This window comes from Bombina bombina, chromosome 2 (assembly GCF_027579735.1).
Source record: "Bombina bombina isolate aBomBom1 chromosome 2, aBomBom1.pri, whole genome shotgun sequence".
Taxonomy (NCBI): domain Eukaryota; kingdom Metazoa; phylum Chordata; class Amphibia; order Anura; family Bombinatoridae; genus Bombina; species Bombina bombina.
This window is the reverse complement of record NC_069500.1, coordinates 494882457-494906141: the sequence shown is the minus strand read 5'-3', so window position 1 is coordinate 494906141 and position 23685 is coordinate 494882457. Positions and strand designations below refer to the sequence as shown.

Below are 23685 nucleotides of genomic sequence, written 5' to 3'. Positions count from 1 at the left end.
CCTTCTCCAACGGCACAAGACAGGGCTGTCCGCTGTCTCCTCATCGAACCCCTAGCTGAACTTATCCGCCAAGACCCCAAACTTAAGGGTATCACCCTTCATGGCACCATTTATAAAATAGCACTCTTCACGGACGACATTACAATCTTCACCTCATCCCCTAGGGGCCCCATCCCAGCTACTTTCCCTCTTAGAAACATTTGGAAATATGTCCCACTACAAATTAAACTCGTCAAAGACAGAGCTTTATATGCAGGGCTACATGCAGAATCTTGTAGAAACATACAATTTTACGTTGAAAAAAATAAAACATTAAACACTTAAGGATATACATATCAAACAACATATCGCAACTGCTGCACAACAACTATACCCCATTTTTGACTGAACTGAGATCATTAACTACTAAGTGGAACTTCCAGGCCATTTCCTGGCTGGGAAGGATTACCGCTTTAAAAATGTCCTATCTACCCAGACTAACTTACTTATTCAAATGTCTCCTAATTAGACTACCCGGTCACCTACTCCTACAATTTCATAGTGGTTTCACCAAATTTATTTGGCATGGAAAACCAGAGAGTCGCCCACAAAATTCTCCACTATACCAAGTCATTTGGTGGCATCATTTCACCTTCTGTCACTAGATATTATGAGGCAGCTATGCTGACTCATATATCTCACTGGGGTAACAAACACAATTCCAGCAAATAAAGCACAATAGAACAGGATTCCCTCCCTAACCACCTACAACTTTGGGACCTTATATGGGTTCCTCATCATTGTTGCAGGAATGTAAACATAGATAATCTCAGAATTTTAGAATGCCTACATATGTGGGACAAAATTCGGCACTACTCAGGAGTAGCTCCTCACCAGTCTCCCATTCATTCCATTACAGGCCTTCTACTCGGACTCCCTTAATACCACCCTAACACTTGGACCAACCTAGTCCTAGCTCAAGTCTCTGACTTAATGACCAACCACACACAAAATGTATTCCCTACCCTAGTTAAAATTACTAAGAGGAATCCCATCCCACCTCGCCTACACTTTGAATACTTGATATTTAAAAAGTATCCATAGGTCTTGGAGATTTTGCCCCTCCTCACCTCCTCCTCTAATACCTTGGGAATCTAGCTGGAATAGGGGTGGTGGAAGACTGCATAAACCAAATGTCTAAACATTACTATTAAAATGGAAGGTTCAGAAATAGACAATAAGGTGTCCCACTTAAAGTGGGAAAACATTTCAAATACTTCCTTCTCTCCCCAAACATGGTCCAAAGCCTACTTTCTTACATCTAAGGTCATTCACTGCACTACTCTTTTTGAAACCTATAAAATGCTCACACACTGGTACTATGCGCCAACAAGACTGTTCAAACTAAAATTAATACCTAAACAAAATTGCTGGAGATAATGTGGACTCACAGTAGATTCCCTACACATCTAGTGGAACTGCCCTAAACTTAAAACACTATGGAATATGACATTTGTCACCTAAGCTAGACTTGACATCCAACTCCCAAAAACACCAGCAACTCCTCTCTTACATTATCTATGAGTTATCTATGTATCTACTTATTCACAGCTACAAAACTAGCCATAGCAAGGGCCTGGAAGAGAGAAGCACCCCATAACTGGAACTCTGTTCTGGATACTATGGCCTACATCAATGCCATGGAAAGGAATATATTCTACACACTAGGCAATATAGATCTATTTGAATTTATATGGGAAAAATGGGAAGCTCTCCATAAACCTAATTGGTACCCTACAGTAGTAATGTAAGCTAATATCACATCTCGCCAACTGCAATAATAAACTTAGGTAATTGGAGCTCAACTTCTTTTCCCCTCCCCTTCCTCCTCCATCCCCCAATCATCACCTGTTTTTTTTTTGTTTTGTTTTGTTTTTTTAATGATTATCTCTTAAAATGACAATCTGAGTTTGTGAATATGGGTTCACCGCCTGATAGACAGGTGTTAAATCTATCAGAAAACACATAACATTTACTGGTTTAACAAACGTTGTTTCATTTATGTATGTATGTTTGTATATAAAGTATTTACAGACATATTCACACATATAAACACAAATACATATGTACACATATACAGAAGTGCATTGGAGCCCTTTGTTGTTAAAAGGACAGTAAACATTCAAAATAATGATATATAATTCTGCACATAGTGTGTGTGTGTATATATATATATATATATATATATATATATATATATATATATATATATATATATATATATATATATATATATATATATATATATATATCTCATTATCTTAGCAGCACCTTTATACATCTAAAGCATTTCCTGATTTTTTTATCCCAAAGTTGGACTCCGCTCAAGGTTCTACTAAGCAGTCTTGTTTTTCAAATGCGCTTCGTGGGTACGCTGTCTAGTCACAGCCCACCCGATCGTGCCATTGAAGTGAATTTAGCTTGCTCCAGATCAGAGCAGGAGCAAACTGCATTAACTTCTATGGCACGATTTTGAGCGGAGTCCAACTTTGGGATAAGATAAAAAAAATAAAAAAAAAAATCAGGAAATGCTTTAGATGTGCACAATTATATATCATTATTTTGAATGTTTACTGTCCCTTTAAGTAGATGAAAACATGCAAAAGCATATTGAAAGTTAAAGGGACACTGAACCCAAATTTTTTTATTTTGTGATTCAGGTAGAGCATGCCATTTTAAGCAACTTTCTAATTTACTCCTATTATCAATTTTTCTTTGTTCTCTTGCTATCTTTATTTGAAAAAGAAAGTCCAGAACCATGGACAGCACTTGTTTATTGGTGGATGAATATATCCACCAATCAGCAAGAACAACCCAGGTTGTTCACTAAAATGGGCCGGCATCTAAACTTACATTTCTGTTTTTCAAATAAAGATACCAAGAGAATGAAGAACATTTGCTAATAGGAGTAAATTAGAAAGTTGCTTAAAATTGCATGCTCTATCTGAATCACAAAAGGAAAAATTTGGGTTCAGTGTCCCATTAATAAAAGGTTTTAACTATGTATTTACTGTAAATATTTCACATTCCAATGTTCTGCACATAACAAAATATGTTCTATGTTTTTATAAATAAATATTCCTATAGATCTGTATATCCATAGATAGCTAGATATATTTTGTACCAAAATACTATCATATATGCTGTGTATATAGAAATATGTATTTATGAATAAATTGAACATATTCTGCTATGCCAAGAACATTGTAATGTAAAAACAGAATTTATGTTTACCTGATAAATTACTTTCTCCAACGGTGTGTCCGGTCCACGGCGTCATCCTTACTTGTGGGATATTCTCTTCCCCAACAGGAAATGGCAAAGAGCCCAGCAAAGCTGGTCACATGATCCCTCCTAGGCTCCGCCTACCCCAGTCATTCGACCGACGTAAAGGAGGAATATTTGCATAGGAGAAACCATATGATACCGTGGTGACTGTAGTTAAAGAAAATAAATTATCAGACCTGATTAAAAAACCAGGGCGGGCCGTGGACCGGACACACCGTTGGAGAAAGTAATTTATCAGGTAAACATAAATTCTGTTTTCTCCAACATAGGTGTGTCCGGTCCACGGCGTCATCCTTACTTGTGGGAACCAATACCAAAGCTTTAGGACACGGATGAAGGGAGGGAGCAAATCAGGTCACCTAAATGGAAGGCACCACGGCTTGCAAAACCTTTCTCCCAAAAATAGCCTCAGAAGAAGCAAAAGTATCAAACTTGTAAAATTTGGTAAAAGTGTGCAGTGAAGACCAAGTCGCTGCCCTACATATCTGATCAACAGAAGCCTCGTTCTTGAAGGCCCATGTGGAAGCCACAGCCCTAGTGGAATGAGCTGTGATTCTTTCAGGAGGCTGCCGTCCGGCAGTCTCATAAACCAATCTGATGATGCTTTTAATCCAAAAAGAGAGAGAGGTAGAAGTTGCTTTTTGACCTCTCCTTTTACCAGAATAAACAACAAACAAGGAAGATGTTTGTCTAAAATCCTTTGTAGCATCTCTTTCGGAAGAAAACCAGGTTTAGTACGCAAAACCACCTTATCTGCATGGAACACCAGATAAGGAGGAGAACACTGCAGAGCAGATAATTCTGAAACTCTTCTAGCAGAAGAAATTGCAACCAAGATAATAACTTAATATCAACGGAATGTAAGGGTTCACCCCCTGAAGAACTGAAAGAACTAAGTTGAGACTCCAAGGAGGAGTCAAAGGTTTGTAAACAGGCTTGATTCTAACCAGAGCCTGAACAAAGGCTTGAACATCTGGCACAGCTGCCAGCTTTTTGTGAAGTAACACAGACAAGGCAGAAATCTGTCCCTTCAAGGAACTTGCAGATAATCCTTTCTCCAATCCTTCTTGAAGAAAGGATAGAATCTTAGGAATTTTTACCTTGTCCCAAGGGAATCCTTTAGATTCACACCAACAGATATATTTTTTCCATATTTTGTGGTAAATTTTTCTAGTTACAGGCTTTCTGGCCTGAACAAGAGTATCAATAACAGAATCTGAGAACCCTCGTTTTGATAAGATCAAGCGTTCAATCTCCAAGCAGTCAGTTGGAGTGAGACCAGATTCGGATGTTCGAACGGACCTTGAACAAGAAGGTCTCGTCTCAAAGGTAGCTTCCATGGTGGAGCCGATGACATATTCACCAGATCTGCATACCAAGTCCTGCGTGGCCACGCAGGAGCTATCAAGATCACCGATGCCCTCTCCTGATTGATCCTGGCTACCAGCCTGGGGATGAGAGGAAACGGCGGGAATACATAAGCTAGTTTGAAGGTCCAAGGTGCTACTAGTGCATCTACTAGAGTCGCCTTGGGATCCCTGGATCTGGACCCGTAGCAAGGAACCTTGAAGTTCTGACGAGAGGCCATCAGATCCATGTCTGGAATGCCCCACAGTTGAGTAATTTGGGCAAAGATTTCCGGATGGAGTTCCCACTCCCCCGGATGTAATGTCTGACGACTCAGAAAATCCGCTTCCCAATTTTCCACTCCTGGGATGTGGATTGCAGACAAGTGGCAGGAGTGAGTCTCAGCCCATTGAATGATTTTGGTCACTTCTTCCATCGCCAGGGAACTCCTTGTTCCCCCCTGATGGTTGATGTACGCAACAGTCGTCATGTTGTCTGATTGAAACCGTATGAACTTGGCCTTTGCTAGCTGAGGCCAAGCCTTGAGAGCATTGAGTATCGCTCTCAGTTCCAGAATATTTATCGGTAGAAGAGATTCTTCCCGAGACCAAAGACCCTGAGCTTTCAGGGGTCCCCAGACCGCGCCCCAGCCCATCAGACTGGCGTCGGTCGTGACAATGACCCACTCTGGTCTGCGGAAGTTCATCCCTTGTGACAGGTTGTCCAGGGACAGCCACCAACGGAGTGAATCTCTGGTCCTCTGATTTACTTGTATCGTCGGAGACAAGTCTGTATAGTCCCCATTCCACTGACTGAGCATGCACAGTTGTAATGGTCTTAGATGAATGCGCGCAAAAGGAACTATGTCCATTGCCGCTACCATCAAACCTATTACTTCCATGCACTGCGCTATGGAAGGAAGAGGAACGGAATGAAGTATTTGACAAGAGTTTAGAAGTTTTGTTTTTCTGGCCTCTGTCAGAAAAATCCTCATTTCTAAGGAGTCTATTATTGTTCCCAAGAAGGGAACCCTTGTTGACGGAGAAAGAGAACTCTTTTCTACGTTCACTTTCCATCCGTGAGATCTGAGAAAGGCCAGGACTATGTCCGTGTGAGCCTTTGCTTGAGGAAGGGACGACGCTTGAATCAGAATGTCGTCCAAGTAAGGTACTACTGCAATGCCCCTTGGTCTTAGCACCGCTAGAAGGGACCCTAGTACCTTTGTGAAAATCCTTGGAGCAGTGGCTAATCCGAAAGGAAGTGCCACGAACTGGTAATGCTTGTCCAGGAATGCGAACCTCAGGAACCGATGATGTTCCTTGTGGATAGGAATATGTAGATACGCATCCTTTAAATCCACCGTGGTCATGAATTGACCTTCCTGGATGGAAGGAAGAATTGTTCGAATGGTTTCCATCTTGAACGATGGAACCTTGAGAAACTTGTTTAGGATCTTGAGATCTAAGATTGGTCTGAACGTTCCCTCTTTTTTGGGAACTACGAACAGATTGGAGTAGAACCCCATCCCTTGTTCTCCTAATGGAACAGGATGAAGCACTCCCATTTTTAACAGGTCTTCTACACAATGTAAGAATGCCTGTTTTTTTATGTGGTCTGAAGACAATTGAGACCTGTGGAACCTCCCCCTTGGGGGAAGCCCCTTGAATTCCAGAAGATAACCTTGGGAGACTATTTCTAGTGCCCAAGGATCCAGAACATCTCTTGCCCAAGCCTGAGCGAAGAGAGAGAGTCTGCCCCCCACCAGATCCGGTCCCGGATCGAGGGCCAACATTTCATGCTGTCTTGGTAGCAGTGGCAGGTTTCTTGGCCTGCTTTCCCTTGTTCCAGCCTTGCATTGGTCTCCAGGCTGGCTTGGCTTGAGAAGTATTACCCTCTTGCTTAGAGGACGTAGCACTTGGGGCTGGTCCGTTTCTACGAAAGGGACGAAAATTAGGTTTATTTTTGGCCTTGAAAGACCTATCCTGAGGAAGGGCGTGGCCCTTACCCCCAGTGATATCAGAGATAATCTCTTTCAAGTCAGGGCCAAACAGCGTTTTCCCCTTGAAAGGAATGTTAAGCAATTTGTTCTTGGAAGACGCATCCGCTGACCAAGATTTCAACCAAAGCGCTCTGCGCGCCACAATAGCAAACCCAGAATTTTTCGCCGCTAACCTAGCCAATTGCAAAGTGGCGTCTAGGGTGAAAGAATTAGCCAATTTGAGAGCACGGATTCTGTCCATAATCTCCTCATAAGGAGGAGAATCACTAGCGATCGCCTTTTCTAGCTCATCGAACCAGAAACACGCGGCTGTAGTGACAGGGACAATGCATGAAATTGGTTGTAGAAGGTAACCTTGCTGAACAAACATCTTTTTAAGCAAACCTTCTAATTTTTTATCCATAGGATCTTTGAAAGCACAACTATCTTCTATGGGTATAGTGGTGCGTTTGTTTAAAGTAGAAACCGCCCCCTCGACCTTGGGGACTGTCTGCCATAAGTCCTTTCTGGGGTCGACCATAGGAAACAATTTTTTAAATATGGGGGGAGGGACGAAAGGTATACCGGGCCTTTCCCATTCTTTATTTACAATGTCCGCCACCCGCTTGGGTATAGGAAAAGCTTCTGGGGGCCCCGGGACCTCTAGGAACTTGTCCATTTTACATAGTTTCTCTGGGATGATCAAATTCTCACAATCATCCAGAGTGGATAACACCTCCTTAAGCAGAGCGCGGAGATGTTCCAACTTAAATTTAAATGTAATCACATCAGGTTCAGCTTGTTGAGAAATTTTCCCTGAATCTGAAATTTCTCCCTCAGACAAAACCTCCCTGGCCCCCTCAGACTGGTGTAGGGGCCCTTCAGAAACAATATCATCCGCGTCCTCATGCTCTTCAGTATTATCTAAAACAGAGCAGTCGCGCTTTCGCTAATAAGTGGGCATTTTGGCTAAAATGTTTTTGATAGAATTATCCATTACAGCCGTTAATTGTTGCATAGTAAGGAGTATTGGCGCGCTAGATGTACTAGGGGCCTCCTGAGTGGGCAAGACTGGTGTAGACGAAGGAGGGGATGATGCAGTACGATGCTTACTCCCCTCACTTGAGGAATCATCTTGGGCATCATTTTCTCTAAATTTTGTGTCACATAAATCACATCTATTTAAATGAGAAGGAACCTTGGCTTCCCCACATTCAGAACACAGTCTATCTGGCAGTTCAGACATGTTAAACAGGCATAAACTTGATAACAAAGTACAAAAAACGTTTTAAAATAAAACCGTTACTGTCACTTTAAATTTTAAACTGAACACACTTTATTACTGCAATTGCGAAAAAGTATGAAGGAATTGTTCACCACAGTGTCTTAAAGCCTTAAAAGTATTGCACACCAAATTTGGAAGCTTTAACCCTTAAAATAACGGAACCGGAGCCGTTTTTATCTTTAACCCCTTTACAGTCCCTGGTATCTGCTTTGCTGAGACCCAACCAAGCCCAAAGGGGAATACGATACCAAATGACGCCTTCAGAAAGTCTTTTCTATGTATCAGAGCTCCTCACACATGCGACTGCATGTCATGCTTCTCAAAAACAAGTGCGCAATACAGGCGCGAAAATGAGACTCTGCCTATGATTAGGGAAAGCCCCTAGAGAATAAGGTGTCCAAAACAGTGCCTGCCGATATTTATTTTACAAAATACCCAGATTAAAATGATTCCTCAAGGCTATGGAGTATAAAATATGTTTATATATGAATCGATTTAGCCCAGAAAATGTCTACAGTCTTAAAAAGCCCTTGTGAAGCCCTTATTTACTGTCTGTAATAAAAATGGCTTACCGGATCCCATAGGGAAAATGACAGCTTCCAGCATTACATCGTCTTGTTAGAATGTGTCATACCTCAAGCAGCAAAATTCTGCTCACTGTTCACCCAACTGAAGTTAATTCCTCTCAACAGTCCTGTGTGGAACAGCCATCGATTTTAGTAACGGTTGCTAAAATCATTTTCCTCTTACAAACAGAAATCTTCATCTCTTTTCTGTTTCAGAGTAAATAGTACATACCAGCACTATTTTAAAATAACAAACTCTTGATTGAATAATAAAAACTACAGTTAAACACTAAAAAACTCTAAGCCATCTCCGTGGAGATGTTGCCTGTACAACGGCAAAGAGAATGACTGGGGTAGGCGGAGCCTAGGAGGGATCATGTGACCAGCTTTGCTGGGCTCTTTGCCATTTCCTGTTGGGGAAGAGAATATCCCACAAGTAAGGATGACGCCGTGGACCGGACACACCTATGTTGGAGAAATATTCATATTTTTATGTTGGGTTAGCGCACTTGAGAATATGCAATCAGGTTTGCGCGCAAGTAGGGTGTTTTTTCCACTTTTTTTGCTCTATCGACGTCTATGTTGCAGTATGTTAATGTGCTCACAATATTTGAAGTTCAGCTTTTTGACTTTCAACATGTAATAGGAGCACAACCCGACGCAAGGAAAAAAACTAACAGAGTTAGCACTCGAGCGGGATCGTTTAATACCACTCCACTTGTACTCTGGCCCATAATGTTTTACAAAGATCATATAAAGCGTCACTGTTGCTGTGAAGTCACTTTACCATAAAATGTATTCTACTTTGATGAAAGTTATTGTTGTCTCATTCTTAATAGCCTAGTCTACAATGTTTAGGAGAAACACTCTTACAAATGTAAAATCTTTTGAGTGTCTTATTGTATTTGTACTAAGAGAAAAAAGTCAAAAACTCTCAGGTGTCACAAACTCCTACAAAGATCAGGGATCACAATAAAACCATGATCACTCTTATACTAATCCTTGTCTAAATATTTTATGTCTAACCTGCCCTGTCGCTCCTTATTATTGAGTCTCATATGTAGGGCTGCACATTTTTTCGATTAATCAATATCTTAAATATCTATATGCAATGGTACCTAACCAGCTTTAAGGTTAGGTAAAAAAAGATCTAGTGAGCTCTTAAAATAACAAATATATAGGTTGAATCTGGTACATATAACAATAAAAAAAAATTAAAAAAAAAAAAAAAAAAAGACAGCAAAAAAAAAAAGACAGCAAAAAAAATAAAATAAAAAAGCACTAAGGCCTATATATCAATAACATGACAAAGCCTTAAACATTTATCCATACAGTACTGTACATATAATTAGCAATAGCATGCAATCAGCTAATTAATTGTGCAAACAGATAATCGTGCACATAGATTCAAATAACTCTCATCAATCTAGGGCTAGGTGTATATCATGCAAACCATAGTCCAAAATCACCCGATTTAAGATAAACAATGCAAATGGTAACTTATTTCTGCACATAAGCCAGGAGTAGTTGTAAAACTTAAACATAAACTTTTACTTTTCACTATTTCAGGACAGTATAACGTCTGTAGACATCCTTTAGGCTAAGGACATAACCATAACACAATACCATGTGCAGGAGTTCATCGGAGTGAAGCAGCTGGTGCTATGTGCAGACTAACTAATCAATAATGAGAATCATTGACAACTATTTTAATAATCCATTATATTGGATTAGTTGTTGCTACTCATATGTGGCCTGAAGCAGTGTGGCAGTTTTGAAACTGCTAAGCTCTATAAGAATTATTTAAGTATAAGTCTGCATACCATACACTGGAACCATTTACCATAGGAGACTGCTTTAAAACAAAAGAAAAGAGGTATCAGGTAGCTATAAAGGGGAAATTACAAATGAGATGCAAGTCTTTTGATACTAACAATACAACAAAACTAAAAAGCCTCACTTATATAAGCCAAACAGTTTAAGGATTAGTAATAAATAAAAAAAAAACACTATAGCTTCTCTGTTTATACTGTATACAATTTATAAACAAATTTATTTAAAGGGACAGTCAAGTCAAAATTGAACTTTCATGATTCAGAAAGAGCACACAATTTTAAACAAGTTTCCAATTCACTTCCATTATCTAAATGTGCAGTCTTTTTATAAGCACACTTTCTGAAGCACCAACTTTTACTGAGCACGTGCAAGGTTCACACAATAAATGAGTATGCATTTTGTGATTAGCTTATTACATGATGCAGTGGGAAGGAAACTAACTAGACAGCATGGCATTGGCAGAGAGGTGCAGAAGATGAAGAGCAACGTGTAAGAAAGATGAGCCTGGCAGAGGCATTCATTATGGATTGTAAAGGAGCTAGGCAGCAGCTATATATAATAAAACGTCTGCAATATACTTTATTTTGTCCTCTTTTCCTGTAATTCCATTCTGAACTTGTAAGCTTTTTTGTTCCTGTTAGAAATAGAAGTGCAGAACACTGTTATATTCCACACAGCCATTGGCTGCACCCTCTAGTGACCTATTTATAACTGTCCCTGATTGGCCACAAAAGAGAATGTAACCTAAATTACAACATGGCAGCTCACATTGTTTTATAGACACAAAGTTTCACTTATTTTGTCAATATTTTAACAGCTAATAAAACTTTAAAAAAATACATCTACATGTTATTCTCAGACGAATCCTTTCTTTGAATGCGTCATTCTATCTAGCATTTATTAAATGTTTTTAATGTCCATTTAATAATAGGGACACATAACTCAACATGTTCCACCTTCCCCAGACAGATCTTGGAAGCAAGATAGGTGATCTTTTACAGCTTTAAATAATTTAACACCCATTTCACTATAGCATCATAAAGCAAAGCTGGACATTTTTCAACAAGGTTTCTCCTCTACAGCAAGTAGAACCTTTACAGTTTAGTCACAAACAACCCTTTAGATTGGAGAAGATCTAGATGATGCTTAAATTAAGATTAATTGCTTTTCAAAGTTAAAATCAAATTCTTGTTTATCGTTATTTAGCATACAAATGTATTTGTTATACATAGTTTAGAATCGGTCACCTCTTTTTTGCATATGGCTTTTTCTTTCCATGCAAAATATACTTAGGTGGACTGACATTCTATGTTGACATTCTCTATAAGGGACTAATGTTAAAATATTTTACATATTTATACCTATTAGTTAGGAGCCCTACAAATTTGCAGATTGAAGATGGAACTTTAGATCCTGCCTACTTTTAGTATTACCTTGCAGGGGTCTTAACATCTACTTACCATGCAAAAGTTCTCATGGTCAGAGCCAAGACTGTGGGTACTGACCTAAATAACCTCATCTGGCCTTTATACTACCTTACATAAATCTTATATAGTAGAAGTCCTTTTTTATATCATTACTTTAAGGTTGGTCGCCATGTTCTACATTTCATATTTGTTTTATGTTAGTCGATAGACTGCACTTTACTAGTTAGTCATTGCTCCATGAGAACTCAGCTTATACTTTCTATCTTCAGATATATTATCAGATAATCAGTCTAAATTTACTGTTCCTTTGTTATTGAATATATCATAAACCTTAATAGTACAACTTCATACAGGCCCATTTATTAAGCTCCGTACGGAGCTTGAAGGGCCGTGTTTCTGGCGAGTCTTCAGACTCGCCAGAAACACAACTTATGAAGCTGCGGTCTAAAGACCGCTGCTCCATAACCCTGTCCGCCTGCTCTGAGCAGACAGACAGGAATTGGCGGAAATCAACCCGATCGAATACGATCGGATTGATTGACACCTCCCTGCTGGCGGCCGATTGGCGGCGAGTTTGCAGGGGGCGGCATTGCACCAGCAGCTCTTGTGAGCTGCTGGTGCAATGTTAAATGCGGCGAGCGTATTGCTCTCCGCATTTAGCGAGGTCTTGCGGACCTGATCCGCAGTGTCGGATCAGGTCCGCAAGACCTTTGATAAATTGGGGCCATAGTCTCTTTTCTAGATATTATATAATATTTTAAACTTTTTTGGTGAATACATTTTAAACAACTACGTTTATTGCTAACCCAGCGATGCTCTTCATTTTATTCTGTATGTTTTCAGGTTAACAGTAATGTTATATTATTTGCATTTAGCATTGTAGAGGGTCAAAGAGTGACTCTCCATAAAATACTCCTTGATATATTAATGTTATAAAATTCTAAAAGTTCATGAGTAACCTCAATGTAGTAGATTAAGAGGGGGAAAAGGGGACTATGTTCATTTTTTAACTATAATACTTTATTGATGTATTTTTTATTTTTTGTTGAAATCTCATCTCCTGTTATAAGTATGTATCTGTCATGTCCTCAATAAAAATAAAAAAGGAGCATAGTAACACAAGAAAAATTGATTAGATCAATAATGTACTTACGATTTTAAACCATTCCCATACTGTCCAATCTGAATAGATTCAGGAGTTCTTTTAGCAGAACGACCAAACTGAATGACACTAGCAGCTTCGCCTAGAAAGAAAAAAAAGAAAAACATTTATTAAAACAAAATTAACTTTGCTAGTATTGTTATTAAAGAACAAAAAAACAAAAACATCCTCTAATTTTTTTTTTATCATATTCATTGGTTTATTCTACTTGTTGTAATGTTGTGTTGTTGAGTCATTATTCCACAAGAATCCAATAGATTTGAAAACATCTAAATTATACTGATCATCCCAGTTCTCACTTGATCTGTATTTAACAGAGAGGTCTCCTATCTCAATTTTTATTAAAAGTTTAAATAATTAAACTTTCATAATTTAGATAAAATGTTAAAAAAAAATTAAATTTGACTCATTTCTTAAAATTAGAAGAAAGACAACATCTTTTAGACTGACACAAAGCAACACACCACTCTGTGCAGCATTACTAAAGTACGGCAGGAAATGTAAGGTGTAAGAACATGTACTTCCAGTAGGATGTGTGCAGAAACTGCAAAGTACAAGGTATGAAAAACACAGCGGAAGAGTAGAAAAAAAAGCAGTAAGGAAAGCATCGCCAAGGTAACAATTAATTTAAGGGAATATCACTGACAGAACAAGTATACAAACATGCAATGGTCATATTGATGGAGTAGGACAAAATGCTGATTACACATTAGTAGTGTATTTAAAGGCCACTGTAGTAATTTTTTACGTTACCATTTTTATTTTAAAATGTCATTGCTCTCAACTTTTCCCAGAGGCTTTCTGAGATGTAGGAGGTTAAAAAGGCCTATTTATATTTTGTGGGTAGGGCCTCACTGGGAGGAGCAGAGTTTCAGACTGTGGACATGTCTGGGTGATCCATGGGCTTGGCTAATAGAGACCCTTAAAACTAGGACAACAAACAGCTGCTGGCAGGTAGTAGACCAGTTTCCCAATCCATGACACTCTCGCAGAATGTGGGATGGTTGGGAGGTATGATATTTTTTTAAAATACTTATGTTCCTATCTTGAATAAACCAAAGTTATCAAGTCAAACTTGCAAAGATGTGTCCAACTCCACAAGTAAAGTGAAAGTTGTTATCATTAGCAACCAGTAAAGGATTAGTAGGACATACAAAAGCAATACCCATAATGTTTTTCAAAGGTCATATAAAGTATCACTGTTGTTGTGAAGTCACTTTACCATAAAATGTATACTACTTGAATGAGAGTTATTGTTGTCTCATTCTTAATAGCCTAGCCTAAAATGTAAATTCAAATTTTTTTGAGTGTATTATTGTATTTGTATTAAGAGAAAAAAAAATGTCAAAAACTCTCAGGTGTCACAAACTCCTACAAAGAGCAGGGCTCACAATGAAACTTTTAGAGATATACTTGCCCAAAATACTGAATAATTTTTAGAATTTTCGCTATCACTCCATTTAAAAAAAGAGAGCCTTTTTTTTTTTATTTAACTACCAAAACTAGGCCCATTCTGGTATATTTCGAGCCACTGTTTAGCCACCAAATGCAATCATGCTAAAAAAAAAATGTATTTCTTTTCTATGGCATGGAGAGTCCATGACATTATTCAAATTACTAGTGGGATATTTAACTCCTGGCCAGCAGGAGGAGGCAAAGAGCACCCCAGCAAAGCGGTTAAGTGTAAATTCCCTTACCAATAATCCCCAATCATTCTCTTTGCCTCTGTCAATGGAGGATGTGCAAAGATGGTGTCTGAAGATATTTAATCCTTTTATGGGTACTTTTACCTGCAGGCAAGGATTGGGGCTATGACCTTGGTTGGTTTTTCTGCTCTTTCTTTTTCTTTAGGTCCCTGATAGAGAGTGAAGTGTCTATCACACCTAAGAAGCTGTTTCTGCCCTGCAGCTCGATCCACAGGTATGTGCCTTTGCCTTCTAAGTACTGAAGGACAGCACGTTTGGGGTTAATTCCTCTAGTGGATCATCATCTGGGACATGTATATGACCTTTAGGGGTTATCAGTTGGGCAGTTTGGCAGGCACTAATTCGTGTGAAACTTTAAAGGGATAATTTTTCCCCTTTTAACAGACTGGCTGAAGGGTTAATTAGGGTCTTAAGCATTATACTTTCTTTATTTCTAAAAAGTCTACTAAGGATTGGGTTAAATAGAAGGAGTGAACTATGTATGAGACTTTAGTTTTTAATTTCGGGTCAGACAGAAACGCACGCTTTTACCAGTGGTGCAGTTTCTCTTCTGAGTCCGATCACGTGACCTCTGCTCTTCCGTTTTTTTATTAATTGTAGAGCGGAGCGAATTAGGCATATGCGATCGCATATTCTGGCTCTGCTAATAGGTTATCGATCCAGATCTGTTTGAGCTCACAGCTTTTTGAATCAAGTGGGGGGCAGGCTCTCTTTTTTAGCAGGCTTGGATACGCGATGTCCCAGAACCGTGGGCTGTGGACATAGTATCCCAGGGTTACAGAATAGGATTCAAGTCTTGCCCTCCAAGGGGCAGATTTCTCCTGCGAAGACTATCCACAAACCTAATAAAGAGGAAAGCCTTCTTAAACTGCGTAGGTGACCTATCCTCCCTGGGAGTAATTATTCCAGTTTCAGTAGAGGAACAGGGACAAGAATTCTATTCAAATCTTTTTGTGGTTCGCAAAAAGGAGGGAACTTTCCGTCCCATTCTAGACCTAAAGTGCCTGAACAAATTCCTCAGGGTTCTGTCCTTCTTCCATGGTTCAGGAAGGTCAGTTCATGACAACCATAGACCTGAAGGACACGTATCTACATGTTCCCATTCACAGGGATCATCATCACCAGTTTCTAAGGTTTGCCTTTATGGACAAACATATCCTGTTCATTGCACTTCCGTTTGGTCTTGCCACGGCTCCCAGAATATTTTCAATAGCTTCTGGTGGCTCTTTTGGCAGTGGTCAGATCCCAGGGAATTGCAGTGGTGCCTTACCTTGACGACATCTTGGTTCAGGCGTCATCTTTTCAACTAGCAAAATCTCATACAGAGATGTTATCTTTTCTACGTTCCCACGGATGGAAAGTGAATCTGGAAAAAGAGTTCCCTTGTTCCAGCTACAAAGGTGTGTTTCTTAGGGACAATCATAGATTCCCTGTCCATGAAGATTTTCCTGACGATTGTCAGAAAATCCAAACTTCTTGCTTTGTGCCTTTCTCTCCAGTCTGCTTTTCGTCCATCTGTGGATCAATGCATGGCGGTGATTGGTCTGATGGTTTCTTCCACATCACTCCCTTTGCTCGGTTCCATCTGAGACCTCTGCAACTATGCATGCTCCATCAATGGAACAGAGACCATTCAGATCTCTTGCAGAGGATAGATCTGGATCCCCTAACAAGAGACTCTCTCTTGTAGTGGATTTCATAGAAACATCTGTCTCGGGGGGGAATTGCTTCCCGAGACCGTCCTGGATGATTGTGACTACGGACGCCAGTCTGTTAGGCTGGGGAAGAGTCTGGGGCTCATTAAAAGCTCAGGGTCTGTGAACTCGGGAGGAGTCTTCTCTTCCCATAAACATCTTGGAGTTGAGAGCAATATTCAATGCTTTGACAGCTTGGTCTCAGTTATCTTTAGTCCGGTTTATCAGATTCCAGTCGGACATCATCACCTCAGTGGCTTACATCAACCACCAGGGGGAAACTCCGAGTTCCTTGGCTATGAAGGAGGTGATTTGCATTCTGAAGTTTGCGTAAGCTCATGATTGTCTCCTATCAGCTATACACATTTCAGGGGTGGACAACTGGGAAGTGGATTTTCTGAGAACACAAGACTTTTCATCCAAGGGAGTGGGCTTTCCATTCGGAAGTGTTCTCAAAGATAACTCTCAGGTGGGGGTTCCAGAGTTGGATCTCATGGCGTCTCATCAAAACGCCAAGCTCCCAAAATACGGTTCAAGGTGAAGAGATCCTCAGGCTGCTCTGACAGATGCTCTAGCGATTCCTTGGATCTTCTCTCAGACAAACCCGTTTCCTCTGTTTGCTCTTCTTTCGCAAGTCATTGCTCATATCAAACAGGAAAGAGCATCTGTAATTTTAATAGCTCCTGCATGGCCTCGCAGGATCTGGTGAAGATGTCATCTCTTCCACCTTGGAGGTTACCTCCGAAGAAGGACCTTCTACTTCATCCAAATCTGGATTCTCTTAAGGTGACTGCTTGGCGATTGAACGCCTAGTTTTCACTAGACGTGGTTTTTATGAGGGGTCATTGATACCATGCTTCAGGCTCGTAAACCTGTTACTTGCAAGATTTACCATAAGGTATGGCATAAATACCTTTATTGCTGCGAATCCAAGGGTTTCTCCTGGAGCCGGGTGAGGATTACCCACATTTTATCTTTTCTTCAGGATGGCCTGGAGAAAGGTTTGTCAGTTACTAATCTGAGGGGTCAGATTTCTGCACTGTCGATTCTTTTGCACAGATGTTCAAGCTTTTGTTCAGGCCCTGGTCAGAATCAGGTCTGTGTTTAAACCTGTTGCTCCTCCTTGGAGTCTTAATCTCGTTCTTAAAGTTTTGCAGCAGGGTACTTTTGAGCTGATGCATGTTGTTAATATAAAATTATTATCTTGGAAAGTTTTGTTTCTTCTTCCTATTTCTTCCGCTCACAGAATTTCTGAGCTTTCGGCTCTGCAGTCTGATTCCCCGTACCTTATTTTTCATGCAGATAAGGCGGTCCTTCGTACTAAGTTGGGTTTTCTCCATAAGGTTGTGTCGCATTGAAACATTAATCAGGAAATTGTTGTTCCTTCTTCCCATAAGGAACCTCTTTTGCATAACCTAGATGTGCACTAAAATTTTACCTCCAAGCAACTAAAGATTTTCGGCAGTGTAAAGTGTAAAGGTCAGAAGGCCACTTATACTACTCTATCCCTCTGATTAAGAAGTGTTATCCGTTTAGCTTACGAGACAGCTGGACAGCAGCCTCCTGAGAAAATTATGGCTCATTCCACTAGGGCTGTCTCTTCATCCTGGGCTTTCAAAAATGAAGCTTCTGTAGAGCAGATTTGCAAGGCGGCAACATGGTCATCATTGCATACATTTTTCAATATCTACAAATTTGATACTTTGGCCTCGGCTGAGTCCTCTTTTGGGAGAAAGGTTCTTCAAGCGGTGGTGCCTTATGTTTAGTTCCACCTGCCTTGTTCTCCCTCCCTTTTCATTCTGTGTCCTCTAGCTTGGTTATTGGTTCCCACTAGTAATTGGAATTAAGTCATGGAGTCTCCATGCCGTAGGAAAGAAAACAAAATTTATGCTTACCTGATCAATTTATTTATTTCCAGGCATGGAGAGTCCACGACCCTGCCCCTCTTTTAAATTTTAATTTGGCAGTTTGTTTTTGAGTAAACCTCAGGCATCTCTATACCCTTGTGTTTCTTCTTTTTCCATTTTCCTTTGGCTGAATGACTGGGGATTATGGGTAAGGGAAGTTGGGGTGCTCTTTGCCTCTTCCTGCTGGCCAGGAGTAAAATATCCCACTAGTAATTGGAATGAAGTCATGGACTCTCCATGCCCCAAAAAGAAAGAAATTTATCAGGTTAGCATAAATTTTGATCTTTTTCTTAAACTTTGGGTTTCTCTTGAAATTATTTACACATAACAACTGCAGTCATAAGACAAATGGTTGTAAAAGGTTCACTGGGGTCAAAAACTTCTGTGCACCACACTTCTGAAATTCCTGGCAGTGAAGGGGTTAGATAGTTACTTGGTTAGGGTAATAGTATTTTAATGTGGATGATCTAGCTGGAGGAAGGAAAGGCAGTGTTTTGGAAGGCCATTTAGAAGTAGATTGCAATAGTCAATGCGTGGCAAAATGATGGAATGAATTAGTATGTTTGTATTTATTTGAGTAAGGAAAGGACAAATTCTGGCAATGTTGCGTAGGTGTCCACGGCAGGATTTGGTGAGTGCTTATATAAGGAAACACATAAAATATTAATGTAAACTATGTTTTATCAGAATTTTTTGTTCTAATTTTTCCATTTACATAAAGTTAATTTTTTGGTAGTTCTTTTTAGGTTGAGCACAATTTCTTTGGCTTTATTCATTTTGACTCAACAGGGGCTCACTGTCCTGTACAAGACAGAAACAGCTTTAGCAAACAGGCAGGCACAACTCTGTAATCCAAATTCATTTATACTGTACTTTAAAGAGGCATTATAGTACCAATCATAGCCCACTGCAGTAAGAAATGTGAAATAATGCTATACATTTAAAAAAATATATATATTGTAAACATATTTCCCATCTAGGTACTTTTGTTTAGATTTTATGATTGTGGCCTACCAGAATCATGCTAATGTTGTACAGTCTTGGCACTGCCCATACAAATATTTAAGTTACCCAAAACCTCACTTACATTGCTCTGATCTCAAGAGTGGGGAAAAGCAAACTTGTGAAAACCTTTGCACATTTCCAGCACAAGGATCTGGGGAGAGTGATAGGTGCTACACTAATACACTTATGGATTTTAAACCTGTGCATCGCTCCTGACTTGGTACAAATATAATTGGCAAAAACAGAGCAAGGGAAAGGAAAAAATTAGATTTATTTTTTTAAAGTAATTTTTATTGAGGTTGTATATATGTTGTACAGCCTATGCGGTATAAAATAAATACATAATATAAAGGACATAAAGTTGTACTCAAAAATACAAAAACTTTGTGAGAGGGGGCTAGAAAGTACCTCCTCTCTTAAAACCTTGTTTTTACAGAGGTCACCCTTTGTTTACATAGAAAAAAATGAGAATTTGAAATGTAAATAATTAAAAAGGAAAGATTTTTGTATACTAAATATATGTATCCTGTTTAAATTAGTATATAACGAATTTAATTATAATTGGGAGTATAATGTCCCATTTATAAAGATGGTAAACATGTCATACATACTTATACCAGTAATATTAACCATATATATATTGTTACATCATTTGTGCGGAATTGTCCATATCAGAAGAATTCTTTTATCCAATTATAAAGAGGAATTAATTTATACATGAGAATCAATATCCCTGTATCCAAATTAATTTATACAAGAAAAGAAATTCACCACTGGTTGAAAATTTCCTCCACTCTAACAACTGCCTTATGTAAACTCAATACATTTAAAAAGATACCTTGGATCTGGTATTTTAATTAAATAAACAAAACTGTTTTAGCTGAAAAAAACATTTACTAGCAATACCACACACAAGACACTATATTTTCCTGACTTTGGCTGAAAGCGCTGCCCAATTTTTCCCGAATTAAATAACTTTTGAATCCTGACTAACAGATTTTTATACTCTTGGCTAAACTCTGAAAAGACCACCCACTATATTTTTCCTTGCTGAAAATTTTTTGCCTGTGGATTAAGACAGTTTTGGGACTGGATACAGAGGGAACATACAGTTTGACCAGAGATACTTTACTGCCTGGAAAGCAAACAATTGTGGGAAGTATAAAAGTTATTTTAATTTATTTAAGCATTTATTGCATTTAAAATCCTCTTATATAGAAAGGCATTATATAACTATAGGCCTGGTTGTATTTCACATGTGGTTGCTCTAATAATCTGTGTTATTCAATATATTATTTAGGAACCGGATTCAACTAGTGAAATATAGGGTGTCCTTTCAAAGAGTTTAGTTAATTTTAACTTATTATAAGGCAAATTTCAGGCATAATATTTAAGTATATTTCATTTTAGTTACATTGTATTCTCTAAGAAGCATTATAGTTTTTATCTGTTCATTGGCTATAGACATTCATTCTCAATCTGACTAACTGCATTGAATTGTTATGTTATCAGGATATAGTTTTATGGTAATACTTGGCTAAAATTGTATTAACTAACCATTGTTAAGTAAGGCATATTGAATAATTTGTTTATGCTGGTTTATTTTGCATTGCTATAAAACAGAATTTATGCTTACCTGATAAATTACTTTCTCCAACGGTGTGTCCGGTCCACGGCGTCATCCTTACTTGTGGGATATTCTCTTCCCCAACAGGAAATGGCAAAGAGCCCAGCAAAGCTGGTCACATGATCCCTCCTAGGCTCCGCCTACCCCAGTCATTCGACCGACGTACAGGAGGAAATATGCATAGGAGAAACCATATGATACCGTGGTGACTGTAGTTAGAGAAAATAATTCATCAGACCTGATTAAAAAAAACCAGGGCGGGCCGTGGACCGGACACACCGTTGGAGAAAGTAATTTATCAGGTAAGCATAAATTCTGTTTTCTCCAACATAGGTGTGTCCGGTCCACGGCGTCATTTTTACTTGTGGGAACCAATACCAAAGCTTTAGGACACGGATGAAGGGAGGGAGCAAATCAGGTCACCTAAACGGAAGGCACCACGGCTTGCAAAACCTTTCTCCCAAAAAAAGCCTCTGAAGAAGCAAAAGTATCAAATTTGTAAAATTTGGCAAAAGTGTGCAGTGAAGACTAAGTCGCTGCCTTACATATCTGGTCAACAGAAGCCTCGTTCTTGAAGGCCCATGTGGAAGCCACAGCCCTAGTGGAATGAGCTGTGATTCTTTCAGGAGGCTGCCGTCCGGCAGTCTCATAAGCCAATCGGATAATGCTTTTAAGCCAAAAAGAAAGAGAGGTAGAAGTTGCTTTTTGACCTCTCCTTTTACCAGAATAAACAACAAACAGAGAAGATGTTTGTCTGAAATCTTTAGTGGCCTCTAAATAGAATTTTAGAGCACGGACTACGTCCAAATTGTGTAACAAACGTTCCTTCTTTGAAACTGGATTCGGACACAAAGAAGGTACAACTATCTCCTGGTTAATATTTTTAAAAAAATATCTACGGAATGTAAGGGTTCAAACGGAACCCCTTCAAGAACTGAAAGAACTAGATTAAGACTCCAGGGAGGAGTCAAAGGTCTGTAAACAGGCTTGATTCTAACCAGAGCCTGAACAAACGCTTGAACGTCTGGCACAGCTGCCAGCCTTTTGTGAAGTAAAACAGATAAAGCAGAGATCTGTCCCTTCAGAGAACTTGCAGATAATCCTTTCTCCAAACCTTCTTGTAGAAAGGATAGAATCTTAGGAATTTTTATCTTGTTCCATGGGAATCCTTTAGATTCACACCAACAGATATATTTTTTCCATATCTTATGGTAAATTTTTCTAGTTACAGGCTTTCTAGCCTGAATCAGAGTATCTATTACAGAATCTGAAAACCCACGCTTTGATAAAATCAAGCGTTCAATCTCAAAGCAGTCAGTTGGAGGGAAACCAGATTTGGATGTACGAATGGACCTTGAACAAGAAGGTCCTGTCTCAAAGGTAGCTTCCATGGTGGAGCCGATGACATATGCACCAGGTCTGCATACCAAGTCCTGCGTGGCCACGCAGGAGCTATCAAGATCACCGAAACCCTCTCCTGATTGATCCTGGCTAAGAGCCTGGGAATGAGAGGAAACGGTGGGAATACATAAGCTAGGTTGAAGGTCCAAGGTGCTACTAGTGCATCTACTAGAGTCGCCTTGGGATCCCTGGATCTGGACCCGTAATAAGGAACCTTGAAGTTCTGACGAGAGGCCATCAGATCCATGTCTGGAATGCCCCATAATCGAGTTATTTGGGCAAAGATTTCCGGATGGAGTTCCCACTCCCCCGGATGGAATGTCTGACGACTCAGAAAATCCGCTTCCCAATTTTCCACTCCTGGGATGTGGATTGCAGACAAGTGGCAGGAGTGATCCTCCGCCCATTGAATTATCTTGGTCACTTCCTCCATCGCCAGGGAACTCCTTGTTCCCCCCTGATGATTGATATATGCAACTGTCGTCATGTTGTCCGATTGAAACCTTATGAATTTGGCCTTTGCTAGATGAGGCCAAGCTTTGAGAGCATTGAATATCGCTCTCAGTTCCAGAATGTTTATCGGGAGAAGAGATTCTTCCCGAGACCATAGACCCTGAGCTTTCAGGGGTTCCCAGACCGCGCCCCAGCCCACCAGACTGGCGTCGGTCGTGACAATGACCCACTCTGGTCTGCGGAAGCTCATTCCCTGTGACAGGTTGTCCAGGATCAGCCACCAACGGAGTGAATCTCTGGTCCTTTGATCTACTTGAATCGTCGGAGACAAATCTGTATAATCCCCATTCCACTGTCTGAGCATGCACAGTTGTAATGGTCTTAGATGAATTCGTGCAAAAGGAACTATGTCCATTGCTGCAACCATCAATCCTATTTCTTCCATGCACTGCGCTATGGAAGGACGAAGAACAGAATGAAGTACTTGACAAGAGCTTAGAAGTTTTGATTTTCTGACCTCTGTCAGAAAAATCCTCATTTCTAAGGAGTCTATTATAGTTCCCAAGAAGGGAACTCTTGTTGACGGGGACAGAGAACTTTTTTCTATGTTCACTTTCCATCCGTGAGATCTGAGAAAGGCTAGGACGATGTCCGTATGAGCCTTTGCTTTTGACAGAGACGACGCTTGAATCAGGATGTCGTCCAAGTACGGTATTACTGCAATGCCCCTTGGTCTTAGAACCGCTAGAAGGGACCCTAGTACCTTTGTGAAAATTCTCGGAGCAGTGGCTAATCCGAATGGAAGTGCCACAAACTGGTAATGCTTGTCCAGAAAAGCGAACCTTAGGAACTGATGATGTTCCTTGTGGATAGGAATATGTAGGTACGCATCCTTTAAATTCACCGTGGTCATAAATTGACCTTCCTGGATGGTAGGAAGGATCGTTCGAATGGTTTCCATTTT

At 39.7% G+C, this 23685-nt stretch overlaps 1 protein-coding gene across 1 annotated transcript in view; it reads right to left on the bottom strand.

Moving 5' to 3' along the window:
* Window positions 1-23685, bottom strand: part of LOC128649132 (ATPase MORC2-like) — a 457352-nt gene that overhangs the window by 393692 nt on the left and 39975 nt on the right. The window contains 1 exon segment of the mRNA XM_053702217.1: window positions 12920-13010. Within this exon segment, the coding sequence (XP_053558192.1) occupies window positions 12920-13010 (91 nt within the window).